Below are 25,318 nucleotides of genomic sequence, written 5' to 3'. Positions count from 1 at the left end.
TTAGTTTTAGAAGACTTTATTTTATGCCTTTGTGTTTCTTTTTCTGAGTGAGATTTGTAGGTTTCTTTACTGAATAATGTGTGTGTGTTCATTCTATATTATTGTTACAGTGCTGGCTAACATTAATTGTGTGCTTATGGCAGCTGAACAGCGTCTTTGAAATTTTCTTTATGGTTTATTTTATTTATTTCTCATGTATCAGGTAGCATATATAGTAAATAAAAAGTTAGGCTTCTGAACCCAGATTGGTTTGACCTTGAAATTGACCTCTCTGCCAGTTTTGGGTATCAAGTGATGTTAAATTTACAAAATAAATTGTAAAATTCTGCAACTTTTCTCTGAAGACTCTTGGGATCACTTTTCATGTAAGTTTGAGGAAATCATGTGGCCCTCAGGCCTTTTGAGAGGTAATTCTTTGAAAAAAAATTTTTAATTTTAATTTTTTTCACTTATATTCTCTAGAGCCATGTTCATTTCATAAGATTTTCTAATTTTTTTGCCAATTATTATATATAGTTTTCTATATAACTATAATATAATTGTATTTAATACAATTTTTTTTCATTATAGTTCACTGATTATGCTATTACAGTTGTCCCAATTTTTCCACTTTTGCCCCTTTCCACTGGGCAACCCCCACTCCCACAGGAAATCCCCACACCTTTGTTCATGTCCATGGGTCATGTGTATGAGTTCTTTGGCTACTCCACTTCCTATACTGTCCTTTACATCCCATTGGCTATTTTGTGATTACCAATTTGTACTTGGTACTCCCCTCTTCACCCAGTACCCTAAAACACTGTCCCTCTGGCAACCATCAAATAGTTATATAGATACAGATCAGGTATAGACTTCCTGATAGTATAAAAATGCCTTTCATTGGTTTTTATGACTGCTTTAATATTTAGAATTTATTTCATTGGTGTTCTTTTTGTTTATTAGGTGGTTTTATTTTTACTTTTCAAAAGGTCAGTTCTTGAGTTTGTTGACAAGTAATGCTGTTTTTTTTTTTCATTTGTCCTTAATGAGACTCCCCCCCCCCCAAATCTCATTAATATCTTCCCTGTTTTCTTTAGGATAACTCTGTTCTTTTATGAATCTTGTTCATTGAATTGTGGTTTGCTTATTTTTCCTTGTATATTAATACATGTTTAAGAGATGTGCCTTTACATCTGAACACACTTGTGTCTGTGGTTATTTTCTCATGATGATTTAGCTTCCTTTTGCTACAGTGACAATTGAGAATAGTACTTTTAAGTGGTTAATAAACTTTACTGAGATTTATTATTGACTTTTATTTTTCTACTTCATTGTGGTCAGGTAATAACGTCAGATCATCAACCTCACTGGTGGTTTGTGAGGTACTGTTCTTCCTGAAGGCAACTGATGAGATTTCCTTTTGGCTCACTGTGTCTTCAACTTTTCTGTCAAAACTCTCCTGTTGACATATGAATTCTGTTTTAAAAAAACTATTCTTTGGAGGGCATGTAATATTGTTACATTGTATCTATTATGTAAACAGATCTGTGTTCTTCCTCCTGAAGTAAATGGATTAAACTATCTAAACGCTAGTGAGGTTCTGTCAGTCCTTGACCTACACATTTAGATGCATGAATTTCTTGCAGTTAGGTATTTGTTGCAGATAGCATCTTACCTTTCAGCCAAATTGTACTCCTTTGTCCTTTACAGTGTTTTGTGTCTCAGACGTTATGTTTGCAACTGATTGTGCCGGGCATGCATTTCTGTTGTGCTGAGGGAAAGTCTATGTACCCTTTAATTATTAGTTTGCATATTTCATGTTTATAGGTAAAACATTTACTTTTAAGTAGTTTTGATAACTTTAAAATGTTCATTTTTAAAGATAAAGCTGATATTTAACAAAAAATATATCTTCTAAAAAGGGAGTTACCCGCTTTTACAACTTGCTATATAAACTTGGCTGACGTTTACTTACTGTTCTTATTTATACTTATTTCTCCATCTTTAACACTATAATCAGGACTTATACAACTGACTATTTTAATTATTTTTTTCTCTTCTGAAGAATTGTGTTAAAGCATTTATTAAATCTTACCTCTATACTTAACCTATTTTAGAGCCCTCAGTAGGTTTTTTGGAATAACTACATATTCTAGGGTTTTTAAATTGGGCTTATTTATTCACCTGCTGAAATAGATCTTTAAATTACTTGTTTCATTGTGTTTTTCAGAGTGTGTGATTGTAGAGCGATGGATTAGTACACTTTCTCCTTCTGCAGATCTGTGTCCTCTGCATTCACTCACGAAGGACAAGGAGCTTAGTAAAAAATTCTTGGGTTCGTTTCTGTTCTTTCATTGTCTGCTAAAATTAGCTTTGGGGAGAAAGTCTTAAGATGGAAATGCTGTTTTGTTTTATTTTGTTAATCCTAAAAAGCAGCTTTTAGGCTATTTTTTCTTTGTAATGAAAATGTGTATGTTTACGGATGAATCCAGGGGATGCAACTTTTAATATTTCCTGAAACACATGGAGTCCTTTCAGCCTACCTGAGACATTTTTTATCAAATGTGATTTTGATTACTAACAAAGTCTACCATGACACCTCGCAACTTGGGCGCTGGGTCAAGACAGACTTAGCTTCAAAGCCCTGTTCTGGTTCTCACTGTTACGACTTTGGGAAAGTTTGGGAAAGACTTAACCTTTCTAAGCTTTAGTTTCTACATCTGTAACAAGGGAATAATACTGTGATGTACCTCATGGGATTATTTTGTTTCCATTAAGTGAATGCACCACGTGAGGTACCCAGTAGAGCGGCTGGTGAGTAAATAGGACAGACCCAGTAAATGGTAGTGCTAGGAGGAAGACAAACCTAGTATCCTAAAGTGGGTTGCTGTTTTCCGTCCTCCAAATCTATCATTATACCTTTCCCTGTCATCTCTTAATTATTTTGCTAAAAAAATATGCCAGAAGTACTCACGTCTTCTACGCAACTCGCTCAATATTCTGCACTATTGGTCCCACAACACCCACGCCATTTATTGCCTCCAGCGCAAACATTGTTTTCGCTAACACCACCCTTTGGTTCTTTTAGTCTTTCTTTCTCTCACTTTCTATTTTGACATCTCAGCTGGCTTTATCGATTGACTTACTACTTTTTATACATTCTCTTTTCCATAGCTCCACATTGCTGTTGTTTTTCTTCTCTGCTCTCTTCTTTTTCTTTCTCCTCTTTTTTTCCTCCTTGTTCTATCCTTTTATGTTTTCCCCTTCTTTCCTTTCTTCCTTTGTTTCCATTCTTTGCTTTTTTATTTTTTTAATATATTTTACTGATTATGCTATTATAGTTGTCCCATTTTTACCCCCTTTATTCCCCTCTGCCCTGCACTCTCCCTCCCACCCTCTTGCCCCCTAACACAGTTCTTGTCCACATGACATGAAATAAGTTATTTGGCTTCTCCATTTCCTATACTGTTCTTAACCTCCCCCTGTCTATTTTGTACCTACCATTTATGCTTCTTATTCTCTGTACTTTTTCCCCTATTCCACTCCCTCCCACTCCCCACGGATAACCCTTCATGTGATCTCCATTACCATGATTCTGTTCCTGTTCTAGTTGCTTCCTTGGTTTGTTTTTGTTTTTGTCTTTGTCTTTTTTCTAGGTTCATTTGTTGATAGTTTTAAGTTTGTTGTCATTTTACTGTTTATATGTTTGGTCATCTTCCTTTTCGTAGATAAGTCTCTCACATTTTTTATAATAAGGACTTGGTGATGATGAACTCCTTTATCTTGACCTTATCTGGGAAGCACTTTATCTGCCCTTTCATTCAAAATGATAGCTTTGCTGGATAGAATAATCTTGGATTTAGGTCCTTGCCTTTGAATATTACCAGCCCCTTCTTGCTTGTAAGATTTCTTTTGAGAAATCAGCTGAGAGTCTTATGGAAACTCTTTGTAGGTAACTGTCTCCTTTTCTCTTGCTGCTTTTAAGATTCTCTCCTCTTTAATCTTGGGTAACTTAATTATGATGTGCCTTGGTGTGTGCTTCCTTGGGTCCAACTTTGGGACTCTCTGAGCTTTTTGGACTTCCTGGAAGTCTATTTCCTTCTAGACTTCCAGATTGGGGAAGTTCTTCTTTACTAGTTTGTCAAATAAGTTTTCAATTTCTCGCTCTTTCTCTTCTTCTGGCACCCCTGTGATTTGGATGTTGGAACATTTAAAGTTGTCCTGGAGGTTCCTAAGCCTCTCCTTGTTTTTTTGAATTCTTGTTTCTTTATTCTCTTCTGGTTGAATGTTTATTTCTTTCATCTGCTACAAATCATTGATTTGAGTCCCAGTTTCCTTTCTGTCACTGTCGGTTCCCTGTACATTTTTCTTCATTTCACTTTGAATAACCTTCACTTTTTCTTCCATTTTGTGACCATACTCAACCATTTCTGTGAGTATCCTGATTACCAGTGTTTTGAACTCTATACCTGATAGGTTGTCTGTCTCTTCATTGCATAGTTCTGTTTTTGGAGCTTTGATCTGTTCTTTCATTTGATCCTTTGTTTGTTTGTTTGTTTGTTTGTTTGTTTGTTTGTTTCAGTGGGCCTGTTACATAGTAAGGGGCAGAGTCTTAGGTATTAACAGAGTGGAGAAACCCATGTTGCTGCATTGTGTGCACATGGGGAAGGGGTTAGAGAGGGAACAATGCAGCTTGCTCAGCTCTCACCGTGCTCCCCTGCTACCCACCGGCAAATTGGGCCCTTCTGGTGCTGATTCCTGGGTAGATGGGTTGCGTATGTTCTAGGACCCTGTGGGTCTCTCCAATGAACTCTCCTGTGAGGCTGGGAATTTTTCCCACTGCTGCGACCCTCACAGATTTTTACTACCAAAGGTTTTGAGGCTTTATTTCCCCGCACTGGAACCCTGGGATGCATGGTCTGTCTTGTTCCCCAGTTGTTTTTCCCAGCTATCTGCATGCAACTGTGGGACCGTGTGGTACACAAGCCACCACCATGCCATGTGTCCTTTCTGTTTCTGCCCCTCCTACCGGTCTGGGTGAAGGTTTCTTCTTTAACTCCCTGGTTGTCGTACTTCCATACAGTTCAATTTTCTGGCAGTTCTGGTTATTTTTTGTTTTTAAATTTGTTGTTCATCTTTTGGTTGTACAAGAAGGCAAAGTGTATTTACCTATGACTCCATCTTGCTCTTCTATCTTTTTAGTTATTCATTCTCTATGAGAAACTCTGGCTTCATAAACAATGTGGTGCTGACCCTCCTCTGCTTAGCATCCAAGCACAGATCTATTCACATCTGCCAGTGAAGGGGTTGGGGTGGGGGACAGAACTCCCAGTCCTTCCACAGTGAGTGTGCTAGATGAGGATGGTAGCATTTCCTGCCCCACTATCAAAACTGGAGGATTGGCAGCCAGCCCTACAAGCACTGCTAACCTGACTCTTCCCTTTAGCACAAGACAGGTAAGGTGGTCAGAGCTGGAGCTCTGTAGTTAGACTGTCTGTGATGTGACCAGTTTCAGCTATTGCTAGTAATGTGACCCTGACTGGGATCATCAAACTTTCTGTGCTTTGATGGTTGTTATTTTGGTACCCATCTCACAAGATTTTCATGAAAAGTAAATGAAATAATGAACATAGAGTATTTTTCACAGTATGCCTGGTACAAAGTGAGCCCTCACTAAATGCTATCTAATACCTAACTTTTGGAGATACATCTTTTAGAAATTATATTCAGTAGTGAGGAAGTGTGGGTGGTACAATAGGAAATCCACAAGTCAAGGTATTGGTTCAGAAGCTGAAGGCTATCAATGCCAGTATCTATGGCATTCTCCTCATCTTTTCTTGATGGCTGCTGCAGCTCCAGCCATCAAATTCATGCTTATGCAACAGCAGGAAGGAAAGAATGAAGGAGGATGAGACAATGCCTAAAGCAGTAAAGCAGAGGTTTTCTCCAGGATGCCCACAAGAGTCCACTTATGATACATTCATCAGAACTCTGTCTCTTATGCAAGGCTCGCTATCAGGGTGTCTGGGAAAACATGATTTTCACATCCCAACAAATAGAGTAGGAGAGACAATGAAAAAGAAAGCTGGAATTTGCTCCCTATTTCCTGGCTAGTGTCTAGGAGTTGAGAACCTGCAAACGTTGACAGGGGAGATGTCAGAGTTAATATGTGGGCCGCCCTGAGAATATCAAAGGAGTCCTTGTCCGGTAGAGAATTATGTGTCTGCTTTTTTAGCCCATGAATATCTTAGGTCTTTAATTCAGGAGACAGAGAAACAGAGCTGAGGGGGTTTTTTGAGGCGGGGCATTGTTAATTCTCCCCTTCTTATTTCCTTTAAGTGATAAGCTGGCCCTGTTTTCTTAATGTAAAGTCTGGCCCAGTTAAAAATTATTTTCTTATTACAGTCACATCAGCCATGGGGTTATTTGAAATACCTCCAAAATTTTTGTAGCCAATTTCTGTTCATCTTAGTCCGTCTTTCCGAGTGTGTGTGTGTGCGCGCACAGCATGCAATTTTTTAAAAATGTTACTATCAACGTCTAATCAGGAAGACTATTAGGAGTTGACATAATAACCCAGGCGTTTCTAAAATAGATAATATTTACCTAAAATTCTAGAATGCAAGATGTTCAGTGATTTTCATGAAAAAGTTTAAAATTAAGGCAGAATGTTGAAAATCCATATTAAAAATATTCTTTGATAAGTGTGTAGAAAAGCGTTATTCTTGGTATTATTTTTTTTTTTAAGAAAAATGCTGTACAGTAATTTAGGATGACAGTCACAACAGAGATGCAACCAACTATTTTTATTGCCTGTCCAGAGGTTCAGCTGCTGGTTTTTGAGGCAAGAACTCTGTAAGTCCCTGAAGTGTGTAGAAAAGTTTCGAAAACAGTTCCACTTGGCAGTTCAGTGAAGGGTTAAGTGTGCTCCAAATCCTCATTCTAGTGTGCGTTTGGTGCTGTACAGCAGTCCACTATCAAATCAAAGAACATTGCACCAGCCTCAGCTCCCCTCCATGACCAGGGCAGATCAGGAGGGAAGGTCTGCGTACAGAGGGTTTGTTCCAATGGGTACAAGTGGTATCTTCCTCAGTCAGCTTTCTGCCCGTGCCATTGGCTTGTTAACACCAATCTTTTTGACAGATCCTGGTAGCATGATTATTTCACTAAGCAGAAATATACCAAGGAGTTGAAAATGCGATTTTGTTCATCTATTGCAGAAGCTAAAAAGCATACTATTGAAATTTAGGAGCATAGAAGAAAGCTAATTAAAGTGGGCATTCATCAAATGGTCCTTCTGGGTTCTGGGATGATGGGTTGGTCATCTCAATAAATCATAATGACTGTGGTCTTTGAGACCCTGTCTTGTACCTGGCACTTTATATTCATCACCTGAACTTCATGCAGCCACCCTGCTGACTGTGCATCCACATTTCAGTTTAAAAAAACCAAGTCCCAGAGAGGTTCGGTAATTGTCCATCCAGGGTTATAGAATTACTAGGTAGCAGGTCATGATTCACCCCAAGTCTTCCCATCTCTAACACACAATCTACGCCATCCTCACATGCTTAGAGACTACATTTATTATTGTTTTAAGAACAAATATAAATTAGAAATAGAAATAGTGGGGGCGACAATGTCTTCTTGCAGGCCCAGGTCAGTTAGCTTAAAATTGCTTGTTTACTCATGCCAAGTGCTGGACAGCCTACACAAAAATAGCAGCAAAGGGAAAGTGAGCAATGGCCTTTGGCTTTTCCTGGACTTGGGTTTCCCTGCTGCTTGGCTGGGATAAGCTCAGGGAGGAAGCTCTCGTACAATTACATTTTGTCTACTTCAAAAGATGGCAAATCTTGGGGGAGAAAATAAGGGTCAGGTTTACATCCCAAATTGTGGGTTGCACAAAGAGAGAGAGGATTTTAGAGTGACCAGAATTTAGTGACACTCTCTTGGAGTGATGCCGCTAGAGGAGACTGAGTGTTCAGGAGAGCTAGGGGAACTTCCACTGCTGTGAGTTGATTTCAGTGCATGTGGGGTCAAGTTCGTGTACCTCTGTCTGCCATTCACCAAATTGTGTTCCACAAGAGTTTACATAGCAAAGTACCTCAAGGAAGTCATTATTGAGCTTGCAAAAAAAAATATCCTGTGTGTGTAAGACTGATGTCTTTTAGGTATAATAGCAAATCCTGTAGTTAAGTCAGGATTCATAAAGAAAAGAAGGCACTCCAGTTTTCAATGACAGAAATGTTCTGTGTAAATTAGAAGCTGTCTTCTCTTAAGTGGGTTTAGAGACCACATTTCTGTTCCCTTGGTTTATACGAATGCAGGGAATTGGTGAGTGGTTTCACAAGAGAATGTGATAAAAAAAATCTGATGTGGGTGGTCACAAACCAATTTTCTCTTTTCTTTTTTTGTTCCTGCTTTGGTCCAGGTGTGGACAGGTTCTAACTAGGCATCCAAGTGATACCAATATAAGTGTCCTGGAACTGTTGAATTAATGTAGAACACAAAAGAAAACATGCGCTCCCATTACGACATGTACTGGGGCTCAGCAGCACTGATAGTCCATTCAGGGTCTCTGTTCACTGACAGAAGAGTGGTTTCCTCTGTTGGATGCTCAGTACTTACTTTGTTCTTGAATCATCATAGGCATGCACTGGCTATAGCCAGAATAATGTTTTTTACCAATCTCAGCAGGCTTTCAACACTCTCTGTCTCATCGTTGTTCCAGCTCACAACCAATTCTTTTTCTCCACAAATACTGGGTACTTGTTCCCATTTCTACTTCACACAATCTTAAGAAACATAAGAAGAGACTGGTTTTGTCTGGGATATTTTGATGAATATGGATAATTGCCGATTGGTCATGAAGTTTCCCCAAAGGTCTGGTCCACATGACTGCTCATCATTGCATCAGCTGGAGCCATCCTCCTAGTTAAAGAAGATGGCTGGCGTAGGGGACGGTGTTCATTATCAGGATTTTCTGTCACGGCTTTTGGTGATGGGTCCTCTTTCTGTACTAAAATGTGTTTGTGTTGTCCTTTTTCTCAGTTGACCCCTAAATGCTTATGTTGATAAATTCATCTACTTGGGAGCAGGGTGGGCGGTGGGGTGAAGGGAAGGTGAGTTTTTTTTTTTCTTTTTAAAAGATGCAGGTTAATCAGTCACTCCAGACTCAGAATTGGTCCTTGTTTTTAAGGACCACCAAGCACAGATGTATTTCCAACACTCAAACATGTGCAGAATTATCTGAGGAAACCCTTGGGGAATACTTTTTCTAAAATTTAAGTGCTAGCAGTGATGCTGAGAAGCCCACCAAGGAGGACCAGACAAAATGTCTCTCCTGGGATCCATCCAGCTTCTCCTGAACCTACAGTTGGGCCCATGAAATGCTGGGAGCCGCTCAGAACAAGAATGTAATGCAAACGCTAGGTAGCGACAGTGTCGGCAATGACTTGTTTTCACAGCTAGAAAGGAAGTGTTGGGGGTGAGGTCCAGTTGAGGTTCCCGGCTGGGGAAGGGTTCCCTGAGGGAGCTGTCAACCACACCAACATGTGAGCACATCAGGCAGAGTGACAAGCGCATGACAGTAACGGAGGGAAATAATGGAGTGATGTCATGATGTGGCGTACAAGTAAACTGTATTATAAAAACAACATGACTTCTTTCTAGTTTGATGTCTTTCTGTTTACCTTTGATGGAGTGTGCTCCTGTTAGGATTTTGGAACCTTAAAGCAAAATTGAGACTCAAGTATCTCCTGACTTCTGCAGTAAACAGAAATTAGCCCACTGAGTTGAGAGAGACTGTGCCGGTACAAAAATTGTGGGACCCTGAGAACATGATGTGCCACACTTGGCTTCCTGATCCAACAGTCAAAACCCCACGTGGCAGCCCACTGTGTGTATGTCTCTCTCACCTTTGTGGGTCCATCTGGAGATGGTGTTAAATAGTGAGGGACAGTGTGCACTTTGCAGCTAAGTACAGCTGGTTTGAATTGTAGTACTACCACTTCCTATCTGTGTGTACTTACTGCGTGTGACTCAAAGCCTCAGTTTTGTCATCTATGAAAAGGGAATAAAAGTTTTACCTACATCATATGATTTTTCAGATTACAGCTAGTAATACTTAGACAAGACACAGTACCTGGCCAAGTGCTTACTAAATGTTGGTTATTATTCCAAGGTCGTTAAAGGATGTAAAGCTTCCTAACAGGAAAAGATTACATGTATAGGACTCTCCAGAAAATCATGTATATTTTATTGCCTTGGAAGGTCCCAGCTTGCAGGCATTTATAAATGTTACCCTTTTAGTGTATATTGTTATTTAGGGGAGATTGTCAGTAATTCCCAGAAGAAACCTGAGAGATATATGGCATAACTGCTCGTGACCTTGTGGGACAGTGGTCGCCAGGCTCCAGGTCCAGAGAAACGGCTCTTTTCCTCCCTGCTGGTTAGACGTTCAGCCTCTCAGATCAAGGGTGTGTAGCCTTTTGGCGTCTCTGGGCCACACTGGAAGAAAGAGTTGTCTTGGGCCACATGTTAAATATACAAACTCTGACAAAAACAGAAAATCTCAGTGTTTTAAGTAAATTGACAATTTTGTGTTGGGCCACATTCATAGCCATCCTGGGCCATACGCAGCCCATAGGCCACGGGTTGGACACCCCTGAATGTTTTGCTTTCCCCAAAGCTCTCGGGGGCTCAGTGTTCCTTTTCTTGGAGGTGAAAGGGGTCTTGGTTTTCAGAGGCCAGTGAAATGTGGGTCCAGGGCATCTGGCATAAGGGGTAAGTTTTTTTTTGGGGGGGTGGGTCCTCACTACTGCTGTGAACCACAGAGTTCCCGGCACGTCTCTGCTTCCACTCTGTATGTGGTTTACCAGATGTCTGATAGTTTGCCGACTTCACTTGTACATCACCCCTGTGAGTGTAAATGCAAATAGGTTTTAAAACACAAACCTGATGTATAAATAAAAGCTCGCTCAGGATACCAGCAGATTCTCCTATTGCCTTCTCCTGAGCTAGTTCATTACCCTCCACAGGTTGGGAGAAAACCACTCATTCCAAATCCACTGTTTTTTTCTATTATCTTCTTCATTTTATTTCAATGAAATTCAGGAAATTTTTGAAATTAAATTATTTCGGAAGTTGTGCATTCTCAAATGTCAGAGTAGAATTATCTGAGTGCCTGCTTCGTTCCCTGTGTAGTTCCAATTTCCTGGAGCTAATTTCTTCCTTCTAATTACAAGCACTCTGAGAAGAACTAGCTTTTGCAGCTCAGCATGAGAGCAAATAACTCTTACTTCTTAAGGCTGAGTTGAATGCAGAAGACTTCCTGAGTCTGCCTGAATACAACTGCTTAAGGTACAAAATAAACATTCCCTGCTCTGTTACTGTTGTTACATTTTTAGTGCCAAAGTCCCCAAGAGTCAAAACCTTGCACTTCATATTCATATTGCCACAGAATCCTGCCTTGATGTGTAGGGTAACACTGGAAACTTGTTTCTCTCTCTGTTTTTTGGCCCCTAAAGGGTAAGATTTAAAATATGGAAGTTTCAACTGAATGTTAAATGTTATTTTTAAATTGCTAGGTTGATTTAGACATGTTTATCAAATCCTAGTATACTTTTAGGTGCCTTGCCATTTGTGCATGATGAAACAAAAACATTTTCCCGGATCCTGCTTTAGCATAAGTGGCTGGAATGTTTTTCCAGACTGAGCTTTTGTTGTTGCTGCTTTTTGCCCCTCATCCAGTAACTGCACCGGGGAAGGAGAGGTTGGCGTTGCGTCTCAGGCACAGCTAGGACAGCTTCTGTGGAGACTAACATTCAGAATTGCCCCGGACTCATTTCCTAACTTTCCTCTGAGTAGTGAGAGTCTACTGAGTTATTATGTGATTTCAAATTAGTCAGCAAAGGGCCAAATCATGCTATTTGTTTTAGAGGCAGAACTTCCCTGCTTGCTGGGATCCATCACACACCCTCCCTCCCTTTCTTCAGAGTTCTATGCCTTGGTAGGCTCTAAATTGGTTCCTAATGAGTATTGTATTAAAATAAAACAAAAATGATTATGTTTGCATCGTTCTCATATTTTAAAAATTCATGTGGTTGGGTTTTAATTTCCTTATTATTAAATTCTTTTGTTAATGGGACCTTACAAAAGAGTTTAGATCCAATCTTGCCCCCTCTGAAAACTTTAAAAATAACAGTAATAGCTCTGCTTTCATTTTTCATCTGAGGTCATAAAACAATAGGTATTAGAATTCTACAATACTTTTCTGGTTTCTTTCATTTTCAAGCCACTAAGCAGGAGCTCTGGTTGATAATTTACCAAAATATTGTACCATCCACCACTTTAGTAGCTTATTAGCACCAGGAACTAAGTTGAATACACGGCGTTCCTTTGGTTCAGTAGGTGCAATGAAATACAATAGATATTAGCATCCACACCCTACGTAGAGAAACTTTGAGAGGTCAGTTTCACGCAGGTAGAAAATGAAGGAGCCAGAACCTAGTCATTGGGCCCCCTCTCATCAGGAGACCACCCACGAACACATGTATGTGATGACTGATGGGGAAAATGGAGTAGAAAGTGAAGCACTGAGAATTGCTACAACTGAATTATTGTGGGGAATCACTTGGTGAACTATATGTCTGATCACTGTGCTATACACCTGATACTAGTATGAAATATTGAATGTCCAGGGTTAATGGAAAAATTAAATAGGTAAGTGAATAAATGAATGAGTGAAAAAAATTAGCTATAATTACGATACCAGGGTATCCTGCTGCCTGAGAGATGCCCATGTTCACCCGTGTGTGTACAGTGGGGTGCAGAGACCCCCACATGCCTGTCAGACCTCAAGGAAGATAGTGAATCATTGTCTCCCCTCCCCCGAATGTTCTGACCCATCCTTTGCAAACATCCTTCTAAAGTGAAGGTGGTGGACAAGAAACAGAGTAACATGTGAGTTGCTCGATAATCGTCATGGTTCCTAGTTAAGTAAAAGACTGTCATCACACCTCGAATTCCAGACTAAGTCGAATAGGTGTCCTGATTAGAATCCCATACTTGCACTGAGTCAGATGCCTTCCCATATCTCTATATTCTTTGAAAAAACAGAAGTCTGTGTCCATGGACTTGGATTTGTGTTCTGCGTGTTTAGATCTTAGCGTTGCAGTTCTACAATGAACTTATCTTCTGTTTATGCTTTTAAGTGCTAATAGCCATGACAAATAGGTAGCCAGTAATTTATTACAGCTACTTACTGCAAATTCGGAACACTCCCATTGCTATCTGTGCCTTGGAGGCCAGCTTTGGGCCCTGTGCATCTTTTCTCTTAAGAAACTGAAAATGGGGATTTGGTTGTAGCTGACACTTTTTCTGTATTCCACACATGTGTGCAGAGTTTTAAACACCACTAAGTTCTTTGTTAAATTACAAATCAATTGCCTGGCTATCCATCTGAACGAGGAATGTTCCAGAGGCCTTCAGTTTTGGCTTTAGCTTATTGTAATTTTCCAATGATAATGCAAGCTTTTACACACTTGGCAGAAAAGGGCCAGAATCAGGAGCCATTTTGTTGAGGAAACTGGAAATCCTCACCCTTTTAAAAACTGAATCACACCGAGTATCACGTTATTTGTTAAGATGAAGGTTCAATTTCTGCCTCCCTCAGAGGAATAACACTTCTCCGCATTGAGAGCAAGAGCGGCATTTGGCATTTGTTTATCCCGAACCCAAATCGCTGACCCTTCGTTTTTAGTACTTTGCCATTTTGCTTTCGCTTTTTAAATTTGCTTGTGACTCTGCTGCCCCCATCTTTTTTTTTGGTACAATGATTTTTACCTTGTCTTTCCCCAGTCCGTTTCTGACCTGGAGGGACGTGCAGCATGTTATTGTCAGGACTTCCCGTGCAGGACATTTGAACGCTAATGACTGGAAAACCAATGCTGCTGGTTTTAAGGGTGAGAACTTCTTTCATATTCTGTCACAGGCAAAATATTTTTATTTTTCCCCCCCGCTTAAAATGGAGAGCAGGAACTAGAGCCCCTCAAAAGAAACTTTAGATTTTGTGCTGACACACAAAGAGCTTGATCTTGTAGTGAATAAAAGGCAGATTCTTTTTTAAAAAATTAAACAATACAGATAAGGCAGATTTCCTTGGCTTCCCACATCATACGTCAATTTCTTAAAAGATAACCAACTTCCAAGAATAGTCGACCTACGGGGCTCCTGATTCGTTTATTTGCTGTCATTGATTATCTGAGTGCTATTTGTTTAAGAGTGTATTTAAAAGTTCCTCACCTTCCATCGTTATTGGCCTTCACTTAGATTGTAATTGGTATGGTTTGTTCACTGGCGTATAGTACTGGTAGTTGCTAGGCCATCCTTTCTGTACATTGTCTTTTGTTTCATTTCAACTTTCACAAACAGAAAAACAGGCATACTTTTAAGACATCAGATAAACTAAAAATTTTTATGAAGCTTTATAATGTGCAGTCTGTATGAAATTGTACGTAATATATAATAAGTGCCATTTTCCCATGGCTCATAGAGATCACACTTTCCTTAACTTGTCTAGTGGTAGCCCTCCTGTTTGTTGTCATTTGTAACGCACGCTACAATGAAAGGAAACTAAATGGATAAAGCAGATGTCCTAAAGGTCAGTATGTTTACTTAGGTTGCAGAGGACCTGAATTTTTATCCATGAATTAAGTTACACTAAAGATTACTTTTTGTCATTTGTCATATCTGCAGACTTAAATTTACTCCCAAATAATCTTTGTATCATTACATATCCCTATGTAATGGGATTTGTGCTGTAATGGGATCCCTATGTGCTGTAAGCTCACAGCACAGAAAATATCTGCTTAAAAATTGGGCTTCTGGTCTTCAGAGCCTTGGTTACAAGCTGAGTAACCCTGGGCAAGTCATTTAATTTTGGGGGGCCCTAACTTCCCCAACTTAACCCTCTTAGAAGCTGGATAATATTATCTACATATGATATCTCACATAGGATTTTAATATGTCCTTAGTGAATTATACCTGATGCATGCAAAATATTCATGCTGCATATATATAAAATGTAAAAAGTTAAAACACTATTTGCAAATAGCTTATTATATCTCATGTTTAGACAAAACCTATAAATACACCAGGTAACCAGCACCATATAAAATAGTTCTTCGATTAATACCCTCCCTGAAGACTTCCCTTCATTTTAGAACAAGAATATCTGTCCCTTTGCTGTTGAGTATCACTGCTACCTCTCCACACCTGCAAACTATGTAATTCAGCAGTGTTCAATGAGCTTTTAATCTAAACAGGTGTGCTCATTGGGATCGAATTTTCTGAAGCCCCAGTCAGGACGCTTGATTCCACAATGGCAGTTGTTATGTGTGGCATCAGAAGTATCTGAAATTTCTATTATTCTAGGAATTCACAATGTAATGTGCCAAATGTATGTTTCATTTTGATTAGCTCCCCCGTGCTCCCAGCTCCTACTATATTAATCAGTGAGGGTGGAGGTTGGAGGGAGGAAGGGACCAAAACGTAACCCTGGCTAGTTCAACATGGCAATGAACTTCATAGCAGAAGGTTCGCAGACTAAGTACATTGACCTCCACGAAGCTGAGGAATCAACTTTAGCCCAAATAAAAGTCTTAGTTTTTACTTATTCCTCTTTGGCAACTCAGAAAGAGCAAATGGTTCTAATAAAAAACGCAACTCTTTTGAAAACCTCTGTTGGTTTTGGAAAGGGGGAAATAGGATTTAGACTAAATCACCAGATCCAAACCTGATTCTGAAGGGGGCTGTGCACTCCTTCTGGCAAGGAGGAAAGAGCATTTTACTATTGCACGTGGCAATATTTAGTATAATATTTCACTCTTCTCTTAGATTGCTGCCAAGAGTAACAATTAAAGTTCACTTTTTCATAGATGAATTACCCTGAACGGTCTGAACTCCCACTGGAATTGTTTTGTAATTTTGTTGATGGCAAGCCCCATATTTCATCCAAACATGATCATAATAAGAAGAATTTTTTCAGAAGAAGTTATTTTCTTTCCTACTCTAAGCATTACCATTCCCTCCCTAGCGTCCCACAAATAAAAGTGATTAAGGCAGAGGCTATCAGGAGAAGTGATGTGCTTTGAGGAGGGAGAGAATGCAGGTCACTAGGACTGGAGAAAGATGGGCTGACTTTTTATGAAATAAGAACTGAAAAAAAAAACCCCAAATCACTAATTCTTGGGAGGGGTTCATGCAATGAGAGCTCAGCAAGAGCTCATATTTTAAATTAGGTCAGCCGGCTTTTGCAGGCCTTCCTTAGCAGGAACACATGAACAAACATTTCTCCTTAGACGGAAGAAAATGGAAGTTGCCTCCAAACAGAAGCATGTAGCCACGGGTGCTCTCTCTCTTCCCAGGCAGCTCAGTCCTAACACTCGGTGGGACGTGCGCACGAAATGAATTTGCAAACACCTGTGCTTCCTGGGGCCTGCTTTTTGTGCCCTAATGTTGAGCAATTTAACTTGTTTGAAGAGCGTTTTATTTTTTTTAAATGAGAATCATTTCAGGGATTGTTTGGTAGGTGCTCTTTGGCAGTGCCTCTGTCAGGATCAACCTCAGAGTTTGCTTCTCTCGGGTAAAGCAGAAGCAGCTCAGAGTAGCAAGCAGTTTGGTTTGGGGTCTCGCCATCAGTGGACTTAAGAGTCATGTGTATCACTGAGAACTTCAGAGAAGGCAATACCTAACGAATACCTAAAAGACTGCCAAGGCCATTTCATACAAAGTTCTCATGTTTCTTCAGACATGCCCATACGTATTACACGCTAGGCAGAGAACACGGCAGGTGATCTGGACCGGCGTGGGCCTCTCCCCCAGGCAGGCTTGGTCCACAGTTAACCTGGAAAATGGAAGAGATTCCCTCCAGAAGCAGCTGCTGGCTTCTTGTTGACTGGCATGAATAGGTTCTCATTCAAGCTAGGAGGTTGGCCTTGAAAAAATGAAACACTGTGGCTCTGTACTAATTGGTCTGTTGGTTTCCCTGAGTGGAATGACCCTGGAGTTGGGTACTGATGAGCCCGCTGCATAGAACTTCCTTCTCCCCTTCCTGTGCTCCCCTTCCTGTGCTCCCCCTCCTGTGCTCCCCCTCCTGTGCTCCCCTTCCTGTGCTCCCCTTCCTGTGCTCCCCTTCCTGTGCTCCCCCTCCTGTGCTCCCCCTCCTGTGCTCCCCTTCCTGTGCTCCCCTTCCTGTGCTCCCCCTCCTGTGCTCCCCTCGTGGTCGGTAACCAGCGCTGTGGTGAGATGAGTTCACAGTGGAGGGAGCCCAAAAGGTAGAAGCCACTCCTCAACATTTTTATGGATTTTAATTTTTAACCAGTTTAATTGAACTAAGATTATTCTATCCTGCTGCTTCTCAAGTAATAATAATAACCACCTGTTAGAGTATAGATGTCTTTGGAAGATTTGATTTTCAAAATAAACATAAACCAATGAATACCTGCCTATGAAAGCTGACTAAACATTTTGATCATATTGTGGATAATCTCAGCTAAATTTCAGACACTTTTTTATTTTAAACCTCCCCCAGAGGGCTTCTTTAAAAAAAATAAGTGGAATAGATATCACACACATATCAAAGGGTCTACTTGAGGTTGTGCACGAGAACAGGAAAGCGTTTGTCTGACCAGATGAGCAGGTGCCATGGTCACTCCTGGAGAACGAAACTCCAAATTCCAGTGTTTTGCTGCTGACCGGCCCTTGCAATGCCAGGAGATGACTTTGCCATTAAATTGTTTGGGATTATTTCTTTTTCCTTTGATCCCTTCCCTTTCCTCTTAGAAAATGTCTTTTCTGTTTATTTCTTTTCCATACTCCCTTGTGTTCTTTAAAATGTACAAATCAGCTGTAGAAGTGAGGGCTTTTACCATCTGGGTGGTTTTCTTCATGGAATTGAATGTATGTGGTCTCTTCATTTATTTACTCACGGACATTTCCTGAGCACCTTCAGCACGCCAGGCAGCGCAGGCTGACGTGCACCCCAACAGTGGCAGTGGAAGGAACTGTCAGAGGCAAGTGGCATCACCCGATCTTATCCAGCCATGGTGCAATCTGCATAAACAAATTTACACTGCACCTTTATTTCCCCTTCAGTCAGGCCCCAGGGATGTGCCAGGTCTCATTAATTAAGTGTCCTGATTGTTTTCCCATCGGATAGAAGCATCCCAACCTCAGCAAAAGCAGGCGTCTAATGTAGAAACTCTTTTGTGCCCTGCGATGTGCATTTTGACCAGCTCTGTTTGTGATACAGAATTTGTGGAGCCAGGCTGAGGACTTTAATTCCTCAGCATTCTTCTAGAATCCGTAGCTGGTACTACTTTAGGAAGAATTTAGCTGTTTGTTGTAACCTACTCCCTTCCTTCTATTGCTTTAATCTGAGGGCTCTGCCCATCCCCCACCCCCACCCCTCCCCCAGTCTCCTGGGCTGAATGGGCTGGCTCTTTCCCCCAGGACCTTATCTCTGGTTTGCGGGTACAGTTATATTTATAATTGAATGCATGCAACATCAGTGCTTTAGTTTTTTTCAAAGTGTTTGTATTTGGATTATATGATTGTATACAGTTAAACGCTCTTAAATCTAGTAACAGGAATAGATGTCAGATAATAAATTAGGACCTTCTGTCATCTTTACTAGGCGAAAGAATGAAAAAAATGTCATTGAAAATCAAAAATGACAACTAAGTGAGCGAGGTTACCACGCCTTCCATTTCACTGCCCTCCCAGACTATGTAAGTCTCTTTTTTTCTACCAGCATGTTGCTGAAACCTCCCCATCCCCACTGACTCTTTCTTTGACCACAACTAAACTACTAGATTTTTTTTTTAAATTTCTAACTGACTTCCCACCATGGGGAAAGCAATTGACAGTCTAACATGACTTCTTAGCCTCCAAGGCCTTAACTTTTAATAACCTTTATTACTTTTAATTGCCATCATTTTATTTCCACTGGTAGAGCTGGTAATTTTAAGATGTTTCAGTATATTTTTTCATAACCACCTGTCTTGCTTTCGGTTTGTAACACTTATTTAAAAGAATTAGAAGTGCTGAAACTAGTGGGCATGCCATGTGTTGAACTGAACGATTTTGAAATGTGGTTTGAGTGTATAAAGCGATGAGCTACCATTTGGAAGCATAAAGCTATGTTGCATTTTATGATTTCACTGTACAAGTAATATTTCATCTTTGCTACCTAGCGTGTTGATACGGTGTCGGTAGCTACAATTAAGGCTACATAATGCACCTTAGTTGGTAAACTGCACATTATCATCTGTTTGAAGGAAGGTCAGACATATTGCTTACCTGGTCAGCATCCGAGATGCCAGGGAATCAGACGCTTCGCTCCAGTCCTGCTTTCATTTGCAGAAATAAGCACTTGGTTTTTCTCCCCTATAACGCAAAGGGAAAGGGGAATAGAGTAAATGCATTTGATTCTACCAAACAAAATTTGTCCTCTGGAAATGACACCTGATTTTCCTTCAAGATTTTGTTTTATACCATTGTGCTCTATGAACCCATATTCATTTACTATGTATTAACTTAAAATCTTTCATTTTGTATTTATTGACCGTTGGATATATGAGCTCATCTTCCTACTCACTTATAAAAAAGATATGAATCACACATCATGTAGAGATTTTACCTTTATTCTTTTGTCTGGTGGATGATTCACTTAAACATCTGTGTGGGCACAAGAACCCCTGACAGCAGATGCCTTGATCATTGCTTATTCTGGAGTCTCGTATCCGAAATACGCCCTTGTCCCATCAGTGTTCCGCTCTGCCTTCATATAGGCAAGGTTTAAAAATGTTTTCTGCAGATGAGACACGTGGCTTTCTTCATGCTGCTCTTTGTGTGATAGTGTCAGTTTTGTCACACTTTGGGGTGTTTTTTGTTGTTGTCTTTTTCAACCCTGATAAGTTTCTAAGTTTATACATAAGTTTGCATGTGGTTTCAGACTTAAAACCCATCTTCAAAACAGAATTAAAATGACAGTTGTACCATTTGACTGTTATCTCTATACCAGATATAATTAGTTAATGAAGAGGATTACAGTTGGAGTAGTTTTGTGGTTTTGCCACAGCCTTAAGGCCCTTCGAATTCTACTAGAGAATCTGTCATTGACATTTTCTTTGGTCTTGGAGGAAGCCAATGAAAGTTTTTGTACTTGGTTTTTTTAAATGTGGGTGACTAATACCAAACATAATGAGAGGGCTAAGTTGAATGAGAAGTACTTTGAAAATGGAAAACACCAAACTTAAGGGTCTTAAAAGTGTATTTTCATACACCACAGCTGTCTACTCACTGAGATGAGGATAAAGATGAGGAACTATGTTGGGTCTAGAATGCTGTTTTGGGGCTGGGGATCATTACATTATCTTGAGTGGGCTAGAGGAAATGTATTAAGGACTTTGTAACAGATTTATCACTAATCTGCTTGAATTTGACCTACAAAGTCTTAAAATTTGTAATCAGCTGCTTCAACATGGGAACTAATGATAGAAATCTGAACTGATTGCAGTTATTGGGGTCCTGTCAACTCTCCAGTCATCAATATAGAATATAAAAGTCGGGTGTATAAAATATGAGTTTTAACAATGTGCAAAAGCCTGTCTACTTGACAGAAAATCAGTGTCTCTTTTTGTGTGATCACCTGATGAAACTCGACTTTATGAATTCTAATGAGACTGGACTCCCTGGGTATTTTTAAAATTCTTTCAGTACCTGAGTCTGGCTCTTCTCAGTGGTAGCGAGTCTTGATATCTTGTGGTTGCAGGTGATAGTTTAGGCAAAGATGGAAATCGTCAGGCCCTCGGCCCAGGGGTCACAGAGGGCGATCCAAGCAGCCTGGTGCCGTCTTCATGGCACCAGCGTGTTGTGACTGTGAAGTAATGAACGGGTTTCTTGGGATCATTAACAACTGGATGCCGAGTCCAGTTCCAAAATAATATGCCCACAAATGATGTAAACCGAGACAGTCTTATCAGGATATTCTCTCTCTCTCTCTCATATACACACACGTTCTCTTACAGAGACTTTTCAATTCAACAATCATTTTCTTATATGAGGTTTTGTATATATTTAATACAAAAACAAAACTCAGCATACTGGTTTCAGAGCCTGGGCTCCAAAGTCAAACACTTGGGACTGAATCCCAGCTTTATGAACAAACTGATCTGGTAATTTACATATATTCTTCATCAACTTTACTGGAGTAAATTTACAGGTAATAAAAAGCACCACTTTAAGTGTACGAGTGTACATACATCCATGTAACCATCACCACAATCGAGGTGTAGAACATTGCCAGCCCCCAAATTTCCTTTGTGCCCCTTTCTCACCCTTAGCCCCTCACCCCACCCTGTGCAACCTTGGCACACTTTCTGTCACTGTAGCTTAGGTTGTCTTTTGTAGACTTTAAGTAGAGTCATTTGAAACAGGCTTCTTTGTCTCATATAATATTTTTAAGGTTTACCTATGTCCTAAGTACATAAGTTGGTCCCTTTCTATTGCTAAATAGTATTTAATTGTAGGGCTGTACCGTAATTTGTGTCCTTACTTTTTCATGGGTGGGTTATTGTTTCCAGTTTGGGGTTGTTGTTAAACTGGTGTGAATATTCATGCACAGGTATTTGTGTGGACAAATTACAACTTTTAAACACCATACAGTCAGAAGAGGGTCCTCTAATGTAACAGAGACTCTGAGGAGCGGGGGAGCCATCCTCGGCTGTGAGACCTGGAGCACGGCAGGCCAGGCTCACAGCACATGCGAGCACGTGGTCAGGGAAGAGCTCGGAGGCCGTGGTAGCCGAGGTGACGTGGACGAGGGAAGGGGGAGAAAAACAGTTTCATATATAGAACGTAGCAGTTCTGCATTCACAGCATGCACTCAGGTCAGTTATTGTCTGTATGTCATGCATCATTCCCATCCAACATTTAGTATTGGGTCAATGAACAGTTAATGTTCTGTAAGGTTTTTGTATGACAAAAAATGAACATATGTATGTATAGGTATGCAGAGAACTGTGGCCAACACCACACTGTGTGTAGCTTAGAGAAATGAACCTAGTTCCCTATTACTTTCAAATGTTAGACTTACTACTATATATTCTCACATTTCTTGGAATACTTCTATTCTGACCTTCGTGGTCTCTTTTATCTAACTTGGACTATAGTTTTCATTTGTCAGTGGTTTTAGTTGATGATTCTGGTTAAAGGGTTAATTTCCTTAGTTTCAGTCTCTGCTTTCCTATAAAACTTCTTAGATTTCAATAAGCAATAGATGGGCTCAAAAGTCTCAAAAAAAACATGTCCTTCTGATCACTAATGAATTACATTAATGTCCTACAGAACCTAGGTCAGAGAGATAAACAAGTGTAAGCAGGTGGAAGACATTTGAGAACTTAAGATCCACTCTCGGGAACTGAAGCTCGTCTGAAATAGTTTCTAGAGTGGTTACTCAGTTCCAACAGATGTGCTGTGTTGTCTATTGGCATTTCTTGGAGGACGGGGGACCAACACTGGAGGAGCCAGCTCTGCTGAGAGCCATGGGCAGGGTAGGGGAAGAGGCCCCAGTGCACGAAGGGCAGGTACAGTCTGATGAGGAAAGTGATTTAAAAGAACCGACAGCAGAGAGGCTGGGATCCTAGAGCGAGGAGTTCTCTGCTGGTCTGAAACATTTTTGAGTCGTTGCTGCGAGTTTGAGAAAGTGAGTTGGATTTTAATAATGACTTTCAAACAAGTGGATTCTAGCTACTAGTCTGATGTCAGAAAGAGTTTCATTCCTTAATCCAATGGTGTAAGTCCTGTGGTCCTATGATATGCACTCCCAAATGACAGGTCTGGAAGGAACTGACTTGCGAAAATGGATGAAAATCCTCTTGCCATGGTCACTGTATGTGATCTCGGTTCACAATTACGTGTTTCGGACTTAAGGACTGTGGTGGTCAGTGAAGCTGGCTATCATCTCGTGGCCGCCTCCTAAATGAGAAGAGTTATAGAGTTGGGGTCTATAATCATCTTTTCTAAATTCCTTTTTTTTCAAAGCAGAGAAAGAAATGCGTTTTGAAATAGCTTTCTAATAAACCCAGGGCAAACAGGGTGGTGACATTATTGCTTCTTGAAAAATGTCCAGACAGATTATTCTTTGAGAAGGCTTCACAAATTTCCTTTGACCAAAGTCTCTTTGCTGGTTGTTATCATTCACCGTGACCTTCAGGAAGCCACTTAACGTCCAGTATTTGAATTATTTTTCACATACAGTTGCAGTCTTTGTGTTTTCCAGCTGACTTTGCAGAGATGTAAAAAAGGCAGGTAATGTAACTCTGGCGAACCCCTTGAGTTGCCATAAGACTGTCGCAGGCCATGTGACAAAGGCACGCCCAGTTTAAGAATTCCTTTTTCCCTTCTTTGAGGTTTGCCTGCATGTTCTTTTGCTTGGCCATGAAGCAAACTTATAATCATCTGTAGTCCCAGGAAGCTCCTCTGCTTTTCTGAACCCGCCAGAGGCTACAGTGTGTATGTTTTCTTAATATACTGTTTGAGATGGTTTTGTCTGGAAATCGTTTGCTTCTTTTCATCTTTTGCCCTCAGAAGTATCTTCAGAGCCAAGGCAAAATCTGTATGTCCAGCTTTGTTCTAGAATTCAATATCATGCATCTCAGAAACCCAAAACCCCCACTGAATTCCAGCCACGCAGGATGAAAGAATCAGAGGAGGTGGTTCAAAATGCCAGGAAATGTCTAGGAGTCTGTGATAGGGCTGCCGTGGTTGGTTGCCCTGAAATCAAGCTTGAGATCCGCTCACCAAGCCGTGTGCCCCAGGGTGGGATGAAGTCCACCTTCGGGAGAAAGCAGCCTTTCTCCAATTCACGCTGTTTCCACCTGAGGAGCCCTGTGTGCATGGAACTAACTCAGTTGTAATTTCTCCCACAATTATCAAAAGCACAGGCATATTTTTAAAGGTATCTATTGAGAGATGGTTTTGTTCACTTTAACCTTTACTTATTGCTTTCACCTTGACACACACAGAAACTTTGTTAGCAAGTAGTTCAGTGTTATCCAAGTTAAATAGTTTTCCAGAATCTGAAATGATTTCATCACTTTCTTTATCACCAGCTTTCTAGACAAAATTTGAAGTTAAACCTTAGAATTGGAAGCATGTGTGAGTACTGAGCACAAATCGTTCATTCTTTTCAGATTCTTTTTACATTCTCTCTTTTTCACGACCAAAGATGATTGAAGCTTCATGGATTCAAATGTATAATTTTTTCACTGGGGCCAGTAGACCATTTATGTTTGGGATGCAGAGGCCTCATCAATACTGGCTTCTGCAGGCTGCAGGGGCACAGACATCAGGCCACGGTGAGCAGGCTTAACTCGGAGCATCTGGGGTTCTGGTCAGGCTGTCTTGGGAAGGTGCCCCCCGAAGACCGTTTTTTCCTCTGAACAAGAGAGCTTCCACGTGAAACGGGGAAATGTGACTGAGGTGCGTAGGAGGAACTCTGTCACTCAAGTTAGTGCGTGCCTGTCAGTTTGCACTCCGGGGTCAGGCTTCGCAGCACGGGCTGCAGGGTCCGTTCCGTGTGGCCCAGCAGGGACACGCGGCCGTGACTTGCTGTAAGCATACGGCACTGCAGAGAATGGGCACTGCTCTGGCTTTGAAAGCTGGGTTGGGAGCAGTAAGGTAGCCCAATGAACAAGAGAGGAAAGCGCCTAAAGAATGTCACGATTACATCTTTTTAAATCACAATTGTACTAAACATGTCTTAGCCATCCGTTTTTTCTCTCCAGAGAGATCTATATTATTGGTGCCGGTGTCTATAATATAAACCAGAACCAAAGACTCAAAAGAAATCCTGAAAATTAATCCTGCCCCAGTCCTACACATGACTTCCTAAGGCCACTGTGTCTAGTGAGGTACAGTTACAGGCCAGGCGGTTGCTTTGGATCCGTCCTGTGTGACATAAATAGGCCCAGACTTCTCTTTTTCCTAGACTCTCAATTCACACTCCTTGCACATGTTCACATCTTGCTAGCCATAGGCATTTTAAAGCAATTTAACTTCCGTCACACATCCCAATAATGGCTCCAGCAGACTTCATCTGATGGTGTTTTACCAGAATAAGACAAGGTGTACCCATAAGTTTCCAGGGTCATCTTCAAAAGGGCCAAAAAGAAGGACATTGTGATTGCTGCTGGATGTCAACAAATGGGAAGCTTCCCTGGCCACTCAGTGCCACCCTTGCATCCATGCATGCCCGGTCAGCTCTCATAAAATGAAT

At 40.6% G+C, this 25,318-nt stretch overlaps 1 protein-coding gene across 4 annotated transcripts in view; it reads left to right on the top strand.

Annotated features, from left to right (window-relative positions):
- The window catches only part of PCSK5 (proprotein convertase subtilisin/kexin type 5), a 419,085-nt gene that overhangs the window by 203,022 nt on the left and 190,745 nt on the right, over positions 1–25,318 (top strand). For all 4 annotated transcript variants that reach the window (XM_053656428.1, XM_053656427.1, XM_053656429.1 and 1 more), the window contains one exon: positions 13,837–13,940. In XM_053656428.1, coding sequence (XP_053512403.1) covers positions 13,837–13,940 — 104 coding nt within the window. The remainder of the gene's footprint in view (positions 1–13,836; positions 13,941–25,318) is intronic.

The sequence above is a fragment of the Artibeus jamaicensis genome, unplaced genomic scaffold (assembly GCF_021234435.1).
Source record: "Artibeus jamaicensis isolate MK-2021 breed Jamaican fruit bat unplaced genomic scaffold, CSHL_Jam_final scaffold_1964, whole genome shotgun sequence".
Lineage (NCBI taxonomy): Eukaryota > Metazoa > Chordata > Mammalia > Chiroptera > Phyllostomidae > Artibeus > Artibeus jamaicensis.
This window is presented reverse-complemented; position numbering and strand designations above follow the sequence as displayed.